This window comes from Convolutriloba macropyga, chromosome 3 (assembly GCF_964194025.1).
Source record: "Convolutriloba macropyga chromosome 3, txConMacr16.3, whole genome shotgun sequence".
Classification (NCBI taxonomy): domain Eukaryota; kingdom Metazoa; phylum Xenacoelomorpha; order Acoela; family Convolutidae; genus Convolutriloba; species Convolutriloba macropyga.
This window is the reverse complement of record NC_134470.1, coordinates 32,357,350-32,372,041: the sequence shown is the minus strand read 5'-3', so window position 1 is coordinate 32,372,041 and position 14,692 is coordinate 32,357,350. Positions and strand designations below refer to the sequence as shown.

The following is a 14,692-nucleotide window of genomic DNA, read 5'->3' as shown; positions in this document are numbered from 1 at the left end:
AAACATTTTTTTGATTTTCATATTTTTCGAGGATTTATCAAAGCTTAAAATTTTGTGTGAACACGTGATATTTGCTTGATTTTGTTCACTTCTAGCATAATTTATGTTCAAATTAAGGCTTTTGTATAAAAAATACTATTTCAAAATTACATTTCACGCTACTAAATGAGACAATTTTGTGTTACCAATAGATTGAGAAAAAAAGGCTTGTTCTGGTCTCATGAGGAAGATTACGACCAATAAAAAACTAAAATTCAATTTGAGAGATGTTCTCTTTAGAAATTTTTGTTAATTATTATTGTTTTTTAAATCACTTAGAGACTAGTCACTTTTCATATCGCGGTTCCGTTAATTACAAACTCTTTTACAGTCAAATGATACCTAATGAACAAAAAATCGTTGTGAAGGAATCGCTCATGTTCTTTTCGTCTTCGAATTTTTTGAAATTTTTAAGGAAAATTTTGTTTTATTTTTGAGATATTACTAAATTTTGGGAGTCCCATAGCATAGACTCGCCAACTAAAATTGCAATTGGTTTCCTAATATGAATTAAGTAAACCTGTATAATGCTTTGAGTGGACAGCTATTGGTTCTTAAAACTTTCAAACACAATTTTTCGAAATTTTTTAGAAATTTAACCGATATGTCTGGTAAGCGGTTTTATCTGCTGACTATGTTTTATGACTTCGATAGCACGAATTTTCCTAATTTCAAAAAAATTCGGATTTTTTTTTGTAATTTTGGTTCCTTTTGAAATTTTGTCACATTATCCTGATATTGATAGTTCCCATTGGCCTAGAAAAATGTGAACACGTGATATTTGCTTGATTTTGTTCACTTCTAGCACAATTTATGTTCAAATTCGGGCTTTTCTATAAAAAATATTATTTCAAAATTGCATTTCACCCTACAAAGTGAAACAATTTTGTGTTACCAATAGACCGAGAAAAAAGTCTAGTTCTGGTCTCATGAGGAAGTTTACGACCAATAAAATAATAAAATTCAATTTGAGAGATGTTCTCTTTAAAAAAATTTAATATTTATTATTGTTTTTTAAATCACTTAGAGACTAGTCACTTTTCATATCGAGGTTCCTTTAATTACAAACTCTTTTACAGTCAAACGATACTCAATGAACAAAAAATCGTTCTGAAGGAATCGCTCATGTTTTTTTCGTCTTCGAATTTTTTGAAATTTTCAATGAAATTTTTGTTTTATTTTTGAAATATTACTAAATTTTGGGAGTCCTATAGCATAGACTCGCCAACTTAAATTGCAATTGGCTTCCTAATGTGAATTAAGTAAATCTATATAATGCTTTGAGTGGACAGCTAATGGTTCTAAACACTTTAAAAAACAATTTTTAAATTTTTTTTGAACATTAAGTGATATGTCGGGTAAGCGGTTTTATCTGCTAACTATGTTTTATGACTTCGATCACACGAGTTTTCCTAATTCCCAAAAAATCGGATTTTTTTGTAATTTTGGATCTTTTTGAAATTTTGTCACATTATCCTAATATTGATAGTTCCCAATTGGACTAGAAAAGACGTCCAATGGATCATAGATAAAGTTTTCAGAGAAATATTATTATTGTTTTAGTGTGCTTTAACGCTTTCTTCTCGCATTTCCCCTGAATTTTTTTTTTTGATATTTGACTTTATTTGTCATTATTTTCATAATCACAGGACTTATTGTGATTTCTCGTTGATGAAATATTGATGACAAAAATCCTTGTCTTCCCATTGAGGCATAACGTTGTGTATTTTATGACTTCCGTTGAAAATTCTTGAGATTAATTGCTTTTAATACTTTAAAAATAATTGTTTTGAATTTTTTGGAAATTAACCAATCTTAAACTCATTTTCCTGAGCTGTAAGTCCGTCTCAGTAACAAAAGGAACTCTTTTTTTTTACTGAAACTAAAATTTATCTGGTTACGGGTTCTATTTTCTAACTATTGATTTTATGACCTCGATGACACGAGTTTTCCATTTTTTTTTAAATTTGGGATATTTTTTTTGTAATAATGGTTCCCTTTGAAATTTCCGAATAAAGGATAAATTATCTTAATATAGAAAATTCCGAGTGGCTTAGGGAAAACATTCACTTGATCATAGATAGAGTTTTCGGACAGAAAGCTTATGATTTAAATGGCTACAACAATTTCTTGCATTTTTCTACTAAATTTTAGTTTCTTTTGCTTGCTTCTGTTGTCGCTTTCATAACAATAGAACTTATTGTGATGTCTTATTGTTGACTAAAGATCCTTATCTTTCCATCGAGGCATAACTCTCCGTATTTATTGAATTTTGTTAATAGCTATTGAATTTAGTGGCTATTAAGCCTTTAAAAAAATTCCAAAAAATTTTTTTTGAACACTAACCACTATTAATATTATTTTCATGAACTGTAGGAAAGTCTCAGTAAAAACAGGAAGCCCTGCCTTTTTACTCCGACCAAGTTTAATCTGATAAACGGTTTTATCTGCTAACTATTGGCTTTATGACTTCGATAACACGAGTTTTCATAACTTATCTCATTATCCGACTTTTGATAGTTCCCATTTGCTTTGAGATGACGATCAATGGATCACATTTAAAGTTTTCAGAGAAACGCTCATTGTGTAAATGGCTTTGACACTTTCTTCTTGCACTTTTTTTCTGAACTTTTTGTTTTTACATGTATTTGTTGTTGTTTTCATGAGCGCAAGACTTATTTTAATGTCATCATGATAACTTACGTTTAAAAACAACCTCGCCTTCTCGTTAAGTCATAATTAAGCGTAATTTTTACTTCCGTTGAAAGCTATTGAATTTAATGTCGTTGATACTACTGGGTTTTATAGAAGATTTCGTTCTTTTAAAATATTTGTTCATATTTGTTGATTTATTTGAAGTCTTATCGTTAAAGGAAGAAGAATTCTATTCCTCTCAAAAAATTAAATGAAAATGGAAATAAATAAAAAAAAAACTTTTGTTATGAAAAATTCATTTTTAATGGCTTCGAGACTTTTGTCTCATTTTTTAGAATTTGCTCTTTTTTTATTCTTCATATAGTCGTTAAATGCTAAGAGATCTCATAAGCTTCTAATTGAGGAGTGAGTGAATGAGACTGCTCTTCATTTCTATTTATGGTATTTCGCAGCTGATGTTTTGCTTGTTGAACAGTATGATTTCACATGAATGTTCGGTGAGTGGTCAATATTCCTGTTTTCCTTCTCTTTTACCGCATTCGCTTAATAACAGAGCCCAATTGTCTTCCAATGAGGCCCAAGTAAAATTTTTTTATTGTTCAGTATAGTTTTAGCTCAATTTCATTGAAATACAATTGAAATAGAAAACACTATTTAGATAATAGCTAATGATTTCGATGGCTTCGATAATTTGTGTTTTCTCAGATTATTTGTACTTTCTTGAGCTTTTCTGCATCTTAAGTTCGTTTCCATGGCTTAGTCTAACCAGTGACAAGTTCTATCAGTTTCGTAATAACTTTTCTGATTAAATTATTGAGAAATATTTTGTTAAAAAATAATGATTTCTAAGACGTCTGAAATTATTTGGTTTAAAAAATGTTGACAGATTTTTGAATATCGCCTCATTTTTGTTTCTTTTTTACTTGTTACCTAGTGATAACCCAGATTATAAAAAATCCAATCTGCTGTGTAGTTAGGACAAAAGAAAATTTGTTTTTTCATTTAGATATTGAGTTTTTGCCGTTAATGTTTTAGTTTTGTTTATTTTGTTTGTTTTTTTTCTCGTAGTCCTTTAAATGACAGATCACGTGAGTGAGCTCTGTGATTGGGCGTGGCATTATGTAATTCAATTACTAGTTTGGTTGTAAAAAGATTTTTTAAATTCAAACATCTGTTTTTGGTTATCTCATTTGGTTGACATTTGGAATTTTTCAATAATTTTGGTTCCTTCTAATATCTTATCTCATTATCCGAATTTTGATAGTTCCCATTTGCTTCGGGAATACGTTCAATGGATCACAGATAAAGGTTTCAGAGAAATGCCTATGGTTTAAATGTCTTCGACACTTTCTTTTTGCACTTTTCTTCTGAATTTTTGATTTTTGTATGTATTTGTTGTTTTCTTTATAAGCGTAAGACTTATTTTGATGTCATCAATTTAACTTACGTTTAAAAATTATCCTTGCCTCGTTGAGTCATAATTTGGCGTATTTTTTTTCACTTCCGTTGAAAGCTATTGAATTTAATATCGTTGATATAACGGGTTTTTTCAAAGTTTTTGTGGTTTTTTTTATATTTGTTCACATTTGTTGATTTATTGAACTCGTATTGTTAACCAAAAGAAGAACCCCGTGGCTGTCAAAAAACATATGATTATATGAGATTAGAAAACTTTTTACCAAAAATTTCTTTTTTTATTTGCTTCGACAGTTTTTTGGCTCAATTTTTTTGAATTTGCTCTCTTTGCCCTTTTTAATTCTCCATGTAGTCGTAAAAAGCTGACTAATCTCATAGGTTTCTTATTGAGGATTGAATGAATGATTTTACTCATTGCATTCAGTTTAAAGCGAATAGTATATAAGTTTATGATATTGTTCGTTTTCAAATTGTTTGAATATTTTCGGTTTGCGTTCTTATCGTCAATTTGTAACGTATTCTGGTCATTCCATCCAATTCCTTGTAATTCAAAACGATTTTTTTCATTGATATAATGTCGTAATTGATGTTTGTTTGTTGGGGAATATGTGTTTCTGTAAAGGTTATGTGAGTGGTCGATATTTTTGTTCCTTTTTCTCTTCTTTTGGCACATTCGCTAAAATATTTCGTTTTTGCTTTTTTTGAAGTTTGTTTCTTTTTCTCAAAGTCTCTCTTATGGCAGATCTTGTGAGCGCTGTAATGAAGCATGGTTTATTGCAAATCAATCAGCAGTTCGGTTGTGTAACAATTTTTTCAAACTGAACCATCTGTTTTCAATTATCTCATCATTTGGTTGACAATAAGTCAAAAATGTACATGAGCTCCGGTCGGAACATCATGTGGGAACGCACATTAACGAGCATCCTTGTTATTAAAATCTAAGTTTTGACGGAATTTTCATTTGGTTACCCAAAATTTGTCTGTGACTTGATATACATAAACAGTAATCTGCTACCTGCCGTTGTTTCATTTGAAAATAAAGTTTTCTTTGGAAATTTTGCTAAGTATAGATAATGGGCGGGCACAATCTGGAAATTAGCATCGAATTTAATCGTTGGTACCTATTTAATCGTATCATCAAACCTTCTTTTTATTGCGATTTGTTTTACAACGATTTGTCGGTTGAATTGAAATGCAATATCTGATAATTGGTTTTCGGTCGCTATTTTTTCCTGTTTGTCTTCTTTTCTCTTCGGTGTGAAGTTTACACCGCTTGCAACCCAGGCTGGGGTGTGCGCTCGCAATCATCTAGATCAGGCCGTCTCATGCGGAAAGCGCCTCTGATCAGACAGTCTCAGATTGAAAGAGCCTCTGATTAGACGCAAGTGCGCTGGGCAGTTTTTGTGCGCTCAAAGTGTGTTCGAAATCGTCTCTGATAGTCCTCACAGGCTCAACAGTTTCCCAGCTGTTGAGAAAATGATTCATTTTTTTATACCGTTAGTGTATTTTTCTGATTCAATGAATGAATTTATACAGCTTTCCTGAAAGCTGCTTTATTGTCGCCTCTTGGCAGATCCAACATCTCTCAGAAAAAAAAAACAGAAACGGAAAAAAAAATCTGCTCGACTCGGTTCTAATCAGACTCAAATGCTCGAATCCTCCTCTTATCAGACTCAAGTGATACACACACATATATATATATATATATATATATATATATATATATATTTATATTTATGTGTATATATATATATATATATATATATATATATAAGTATATATTTATGTATATATATATATATATATATATATATATATATATATATATAAATAACTTTACACATTTCTATATAAATATATATATATATATATATATATATATTTATATATAAATGCATGTATGAATGTATATATGTATGAATATGTGTATATATTTGTATATATATATATATATATATACATATATAAATATATATATATATATATGTATATATATATATATATGTATAAATATAAATATATATATATATATATGTATATATATATATATATATATATATATAAATATATATATACATATATATATATATATATATATATATTTACATGATTTTATTCACTTTATTGGGCATCGTTTTTTACTCATTTTTTTTCACTTTTTGGAGCCCATGCTATTTGAAACTTGAATGATGTTGTAAGCGGGATTAAAAATGGTGAGATTTTGCTCAATTATCTTGGCACTAAGCGACTTTTTTTGTCAGCCAATCTTATGGTATTTATCTAGAACCAACAGGTTGTCATTTCTGTTCTTTTGGGCTGAATTGTTCAGACCCCACTTGTGGAGGGAGGAACTATATACTCAAATGGTTTTTCTTGTTCAGACATTTTTGGGCGATCGATTTATTCATCTTAGAGAAATGTGATTGGTATCATTAAAAAGCTTGTTCAGCGTAGAAATCGAAATTAAAAAGATTTTTTTGATTTTCTTATTTTTAGAGGATTTATCAAAGCTTAAAATTTTGTGTGAACACGTAATATTTGCTTGATTTCTTCACTTCTAGCATAATTTATGTTCAAACTAAGGCTAATACTATTTCAAAATTACATTTCACGCTACAAAATGAGACAATTTTGTGTTACCAATAGATCGAGAAAAAAAGGCTTGTTCTGGTCTCATGAGGAAGATTACGACCAGTAAAAAACTAAAATTCAATTTGAGAGATGTTCTCTTTAGAAATTTTTGTTAATTATTATTGTTTTTTAAATCACTTAGAGACTAGTCACTTTTCATATCGAGGATCCATTAATTACAAACTCTTTTACAGTCAAATGATACCCAATGAACAAAAAGTCGTTGTGAAGGAATCGCCCATGTTCTTTTCGTCTTCGAATTTTTTGAAATTTTTGAGGAAGTTTTTGTTTTATTTTTGAGATATTACTAAATTTTGGGAGTCCCATAGCATAGACCCGCCAACTAAAATTGCAATTGGTTTCCTAATATGAATTAAGTAAACCTGTATAATGCTTTGATTAGACAGCTAATGGTTCTTAAAACTTTAAAAAAACAATTTTTCGAAATTTTTTTGAACTTTAACCGATATGTCTGGTAAGCGGTTTTATCTGCTAACTATGTCGTATGACTTCGATAACACGAGTTATCCTAATTTCAAAAAAATTCGGATTTGTTTTTGTAATTTTAGTTCCTTTTGAAATTTTGTCACATTATCCTGATATTGATAGTTCCCATTGGCCTAGAAAAATGTGAACATGTGATATTTGCTTGATTTTGTTCACTTCTAACATAATTTATGTTCAAATTAGGGCTTTACTATAAAAAATATTATTATTTCAAAATTACATTTCGCGCTACAAAATGAAACAATTTTGTGTTACCAATAGACCGAGAAAAAAGTCTAGTTCTGGTCTCATGAGGAAGTTTACGACCAATAAAAAAATAAAATCCAATTTGAGAGATGTTCTCTTTAGAAAAATTTGTTATTTGTTATTGTTTTTTCATATCGAGGTTCCGTTAATAACAAACTTTTATACAGTCAAGCGATACTCAATGAACAAAAAATCGTTCTGAAGGAATCGCTCATGTTTTTTTCGTCTTCGAATTTTTTGAAATTTTCAATGAAGTTTTTGTTTTATTTTTGAAATATTACTAAATTTTGGGAGTCCTATAGCATAGACTCGCCAACTTAAATTGCAATTGGCTTCCTAATGTGAATTAAGTAAATCTATATAATGCTTTGAGTGGACAGCTAATGGTTCTAAACACTTTAAAAAACATTTTTTAAATTTTTTTTGAACATTAAGTGATATGTCGGGTAAGCGGTTTTATCTGCTAACTATGTTTTATGACTTCGATCACACGAGTTTTCCTAATTCCCAAAAAATCGAATTTTTTTGTAATTTTGGTTCCTTTTAAAATTTTGTCACATTATCCTAATATTGATAGTTCCCAATTGGCCTAGAAAAGACGTCCAATGGATCATAGATAAAGTTTTCAGAGAAATATTGTTATTGTTTTAGTGGCTTCAGCGCATTCTTCTCGCATTTCTCCTGAATTTTTTTTGATTTTTGACTGTATTTGTCATTGTTTTCATAATCACAGGACTTATTGTGATGTCTCGTTGATGAAATATTGATGAAAAAGATGCGTGTCTTCCCATTGAGGCATAACTTTGTGTATTTTATGACTTCCGTTGAAAATTCTTGAGATTAATTGCTTTTAATACTTTAAAAATAATTGTTTTGAATTTTTTGGAAATTAACCAATCTTAAACTTATTTTCCTGAGCTGTAAGTCAGTCTCAGTAACAAAAGGAACTCTTTTTTTTACTGAAACTAAAATTGATCTGGTTACGGGTTCTATTTTCTAACTATTGATTTTATGACCTCGATGACACGAGATTTCCGATTTTTTTTTTAAATTTTTGGATATTTTTTTTGTAATTATGGTTCACTTTGAAATTTCCGAATAAAGGATAAATTATCCTAATATTGATAATTCCGAGTGGCTTAGGGAAAACATTCACTTGATCATAGATAGATTTTGCGGACAGAAAGCTTATGATTTAAATGGCCTCAACAATTTCTTGCACTTTTCTACTAAATTTTAGTTTCTTTTGCTTGCTTCTGTTGTCGCTTTCATAACAATAGAACTTATTGTGATTTCTTATTGTTGACTAAAGATCCTTATCTTTCCATCGAGGCATAACTCTCCGTATTTTTTGAATTTTGTTAATAGCTATTGAATTTAGTGGCTATTAAGCCTTTAAAAAAATTCCAAAAATTTTTTTTGAACACTAACCACTATTAATATTATTTTCATGAACTGTAGGAAAGTCTCAGTAAAAACAGGAAGCCCTGCCTTTTTACTCCGACCAAGTTTAATCTGATAAACGGTTTTATCTGCTAACTATTGGCTTTATGACTTCGATAACACGAGTTTTCATAACTTATCTCATTATCCGAATTTTGATAGTTCCCATTTGCTTTGAGAAGACGATCAATGGATCACATTTAAAGTTTTCAGAGAAACGCTCATTGTGTAAATGGCTTCGAGACTCTCTTCTTGCACTTTTTTTCTGAATTTTTGGTTTTTACATGTATTTGTTGTTGTTTTCATAAGCGCAAGACTTATTTTGATGTCATCATGATAACTTACGTTTAGAAACAACCTCGCCCTATTGTTAAGTCATAATTAAGCGTAATTTTTACTTCCGTTGAAAGCTATTGAATTTAATGTCGTTGATACTACGGGGTTTTATCGAAAATTTCGTGCTTTTAAAATATTTGTTCATTTTTATTGATTTTTTTGAAGTCTTATAGTTAAAGGAAAAAGAACCCTATTCCTGTTAAAAAATTAAATGAAAAAGGGAAAAATTAAAAAAAGCTTTTGTTCTGAAAAACTCATTTTTAATGGCTTCGAGTCTTTTGTCTCATATTTTAGAATTTGCTCTTTTTTTATTCTTCACATAGTCGTTAAATGCTGAGAGATCTCATAAGCTTCTAATTGAGGAGTGAGTGAATGAGACTGCGCTTCATTCCTATTTATGGTATTTCGTAGCTGATGTTTTGTTTGTTGGGCAAACATGAATGTTTGTCATTGATGAATGATTTCACATGAATGTTCGGTGAGTGGTTAATATTACTGTTTTCCTTCTCTTTCACCGCATTCGCGTAATAACAGAGCCCAATTGTTTTCAAATGAGGCCCAAGTAAACTTTTTTAATTGTTCAGTATAGTTTTAGCTCAATTTCATTGAAATACAATTGAAATAGAAAACACTATTTAGATAATAGCTGATGATTTCGATGGCTTCAATAATTTGTGTTTTCTCAGATTATTTGTATTTTCTTGAGCTTTTCTGCATCTTAAGTCCGTTTCCATGGCTTAGTCTAACAAGTGACAGGTTCTATCAGTTTCGTAATAACTTTTCTGGTTAGATTAACGCAAATTATTTTGTTAAAATCTAATGATTTCTAAGACGGCTGAAATTATTTGGTTTAAAAAATGTTGACAGATTTTTGAATTTCGCCTCATTTTTTTTTCTTTTTTACTTGTTACCTAGTGATAACCTAGATCATAAAAAATCCAATCTGCTGTCTAGTTAAAAAAATTTGTGCACTTAAGGTTTTATCTGATTGAATTTTGACGCTGATTACTAGATGCTTTTTCATTTAGATATTGAGTTTTTGCCGTTAATTTTTTAATTTTGCTTATTTTGTTTGTTTTTTTTTCTCGTAGTCCTTTAAATGACAGATCACGTGAGCTCTGTGATTAGGCGTGGCATTATGTATTTCAATGTAGTTTGGTTGTGAAAAGATTTTTTAAATTCAAACATCTGTTTTTGGTTATCTCATTTGGTTGACCTTTGGATTTTTTCAATAGTTTTGGTTCCTTCTAATATCTTATCTCATTATCCGAATTTTGATAGTTCCCATTTGCTTCGGGAATACGTTCAATGGATCACAGATAAAGGTTTCAGAGAAATGCTTATGGTTTAAATGTCTTCGACACTTTCTTCTTGCACTTTTCTTCTGAATTTTTGGTTTTTGTATGTATTTGTTGTTTCCTTCATAAGCGTAAGACTTATTTTGATGTCATCAATTTAACTTACGTTTAAAAATTATCCTTGCCTTGTTGAGTCATAATTTGGCGTAATTTTTTTACTTCCGTTGAAAGCTATTGAATTTAATGTCGTTGATATAACGGGTTTTTTCAAAATTTTTGTGGTTTTTTTATATTTGTTCACATTTGTTGATTTATTGAACTCGTATTGTTAACCAAAAGAAGAACCCCATGGCTGTTAAAAAATATATGATTATATGAGATTAGAAAACTTTTTACCAAAAATTTCTTTTTTTATTTGCTTCGACAGTTTTCTCGCTCAATTTTTTTTGAATTTGCTGTTTTTGCCCTTTTTAATTCTCCATGTAGTCGTAAAAAGCTGACTAATCTCATCGGTTGCTTATTGAGGATTGAATGAATGATGTTACTCAATGCAGTCAGTTTAAAGCGAATATTATTTAAGTTTATGATATTGTTCGTTTTCAAATTGTTTGAATATTTTCGGTTTGTGTTCTTATCGTCAACTTGTAACGTATTCTGGTCATTCCATCCAATTCCTTGTAATTCAAAACGATTTTTTTCATAGATATAATGTCGTAACTGATGTTTGTTTGTTGGAGAATATGTGTTTTTGTAAAGGTTAAGTGAGTGGTCAATATTTTTGTTCCTTTTTCTCTCCTTCTGGCACATTCGCTAAAATATTTCGTTTTTGCTTTTTTTGAAGTTTGTTTCTTTTTCCAAAGTCTCTCTAATGGCAGATCTTGTGAGCGCTGTAATGAAGCATGTTTTTTGCAATTCAATCGGCAGTTAGTTTGTGTAACGATTTTTTCAAACTGAACCATCTGTTTTCAATTATCTCATCATTTGGTTGACAATAAGTCAAAAATGTACATGAGCTCCGGTCGGAACATCATGTGGGAACGCACATTAACGAGCATCCTTGTTATTAAAATCTAAGTTTTGACGGAATTTTCATTTGGTTACCCAAAATTTGTCTGTGACTTGATATACATAAACAGTAATCTGCTACCTGCCGTTGTTTCATTTGAAAATAAAGTTTTCTTTGGAAATTTTGCTAAGTATAGATAATGGGCGGGCACAATCTGGAAATTAGCATCGAATTTAATCGTTGGTACCTATTTAATCGTATCATCAAACCTTCTTTTTATTGCGATTTGTTTTACAACGATTTGTCGGTTGAATTGAAATGCAATATCTGATAATTGGTTTTCGGTCGCTATTTTTTCCTGTTTGTCTTCTTTTCTCTTCGGTGTGAAGTTTACACCGCTTGCAACCCAGGCTGGGGTGTGCGTTCGCAATCATCTTGATCAGGCCGTCCCATGCGGAAAGCGCCTCTGATCAGACAGTCTCAGACCGAAAGAGCCTCTGATTAGACGCAAGTGCGCTCGGCAGTTTTTGTGCGCTCAAAGTGCGTTCGAAATCGTCTCTGATAGTCCTCAAAGGCTCGACAGTTTCGCAGCTGTTGAGAAAATGATTCATTTTTTTTATTCCGTTAGTGTATTTTTGTGATTCAATGAATGAACTTATACAGCTTTCCTGAAAGCTGCTTTATTGTCGCCTCTTGGCAGATCCAACATCTCTCAGAAAAAAATACAAAAATTGAAAAAAAAATAATCTGCTCGAATCGGTCTCTGACCCATTTGAGCTCGAAACCGGTTTAATCAGACTCAAATGCTCGAATCCTCCTCTTATCAGACTCAAGTGTGCTCATGCGCTCAAAATTGTCCTGTAAATTTGAGCGCAAAATGGTCAGGTGTGCGCTCGAAATGGTCTGATCAGGAGAATTTTGAGCGCACACCGTAGTCTGGGAATTTATCTCTACACTTCATCTCTGACTTTCGCTTTCAAGACACTGTCAAAAATACCAAAGACAACTAATTGCCGAAAGTAGTGACGATCAAAAGTTGCTGTATTAATTGTTAACCTCCAATGCAAATATTTAATGGTGATTCCATTGAAAATGACGTTCTTCATAAAGCTCAAGATTGTTAGGAAAAGTGCAAAATAAATTCCTAATAACTTACATGTACATAAAACATTTTCAGTCAAGTTTCCCGAGTTATCCTCCAATGTATATGTATAATTTCTACTTGAGTTGAAGCCATTGCCAGATGAATTGTAGTCAGTGTCAAACATGCAGCCGTCTTGAAGGTCGTTAAACGCCAATATGTTATCACGGAACAACTGACCCGGAGGGTTGTCCAGACGCACGCATACAGTGATTCCAGATGAGTTGGATCTTGACTGATCTTGGGTAACTAAAAGAGAATGAAGATAAATAAAAATGGAAGCTGAAGTCTCAATTGTAATAATCGGCAAACAAATTTGATATAATTGATTCAAAACACTCTGTTTGTTATAATTATTAGTTATGGATATACTTACTCAGAAAATCTGCCCTACATTTTCTGAAAAGAAACAGTAATAGCAGCCAAATTTTATATAAGGTTATCCCGGGCAACTGATGCTATATGATAAACAGTGGAAATAAAATTGGTTCTAAAATTCGTTGTTGAATATCGTTGACGCAGGAGGAAGCATAACCATTAAAGCAGAAACAAAAGAAAATTTTTTTATATACTATAAGTAGAAAACTTTTTGAATTTGGCGCAAGAACAACGTTTTTGGAACAAAAAACACAAAAATAAAGAAAAGGAATAATTTTGCTGCGTTTATTTAACAAAACTCAGCAGAGAAGTTGCTGAAAAAATTGTAGACATAAAAAACCTAGCCGTCGGTGAGTATTTGATGAAGTACCTTTTGTTTTTTGCTGTGGTACAGACATTAAATCCTACCTGATGACTATGAAAAGAATCGCAGAGACTATTGATAAAAGCCAAACTTTTGAATCCATAGTGTTGAAGAACAAGATTTAAATCATTCATGCTCTCATTGTTCAACTAGTTTGTAGTCAAATTAACACAGCACGACTTTTGTAGCCAGCAGTTGAGTTTTGATTTAATATTGCGACGAATGTCGGTGCCCATCGATTGCACCATTTTTGTAGTTGCTGATCAGTTAATTGAGTCACAAAATTATAGTATAACTGCTTTTGTATTCTTTTCTTTACATTCAATTAACTTGCAAAGAATCATGTTGAAGCCTGCAGCAGTTGAAAAGTTTTGTTGGTTAAACTCAGCGTTCCGGTGCGAGATTTATTTTTTTGTTCATCAACTAGTTTATCGTGGTTAATAAAAACCGCCCACGCCATTTAAATTATTAGCCATAGGTAAAGAACAGGTATAATGTTTATGATCAAAGGGGGAGTGGTTTGCAATCAAAATGAGCCATATTGTCTTCCATATCTGAGTTGCATTCTGAAGATTTATGTGTGCCCATTCATTGCGAAAGATGGTATGGACATACTCTTAGAGATTAAACAGAACACGTCTGTCAAAATATTTCTCCTAATTTTCAAAGCAACGAACTGTCCCTTATATTAAAAAAACTTCGATAATTCTCCACAAAACCTAATTTGTCAACAAAACCTAAGTTGTCGCCTTATATGTCTCGAACAATTTCTAACAACTTTCTCAGTGCTAGCAGTTGCGCCTATTTTCACAGCGACCCCAGTCGTTTGTGTTCCCTAAATTAACATTTTAACTGAATGAATGAATGTCAAGCTAGATGTGGCAAAGTGTCTCCGCGATCAAATTTACAGCTAAAGTTGTTTTTAAAGTATCCATACCACTCATTTAAGTTTTTAAATTATTTTGCAAGAGTATTTTAAACCGTGAAACGGGTTTCTGAAATGATAAAGATTGATTTTGCTATGAATTGGTACAATGAATACTGTGTATTAGTTTGACCTCAATTCTCATTGACCTTATTTCCAGCATCATTTAAAAAGTCATCCTATATCTCTATCTTTTTTTATTAGTGAAAAGCAGCTCAGACAGCTCAACCAGGTCTCCTGAGCCTTGTCACTGTGTCAATGACAAATGATTTGTAGGATCATTTAGGTTAGCCTGAGGAAGGCCGCA

At 31.1% G+C, this 14,692-nt stretch overlaps 1 protein-coding gene across 1 annotated transcript in view; it reads right to left on the bottom strand.

Moving 5' to 3' along the window:
• The window catches only part of LOC142336609 (uncharacterized), a 36,177-nt gene extending 22,533 nt beyond the window's left edge, over window positions 1-13,644 (bottom strand). The window contains exons 1-3 of the mRNA XM_075385520.1: window positions 13,505-13,644; window positions 13,095-13,117; window positions 12,734-12,967 (exon numbers count right to left, since the gene is read on the bottom strand). Of these exons, the coding sequence (XP_075241635.1) occupies window positions 12,734-12,967; window positions 13,095-13,117; window positions 13,505-13,563 (316 nt within the window). The 5' untranslated portion in view covers window positions 13,564-13,644. The remainder of the gene's footprint in view (window positions 1-12,733; window positions 12,968-13,094; window positions 13,118-13,504) is intronic.
• Window positions 13,645-14,692: the final 1,048 nt, after the last annotated feature.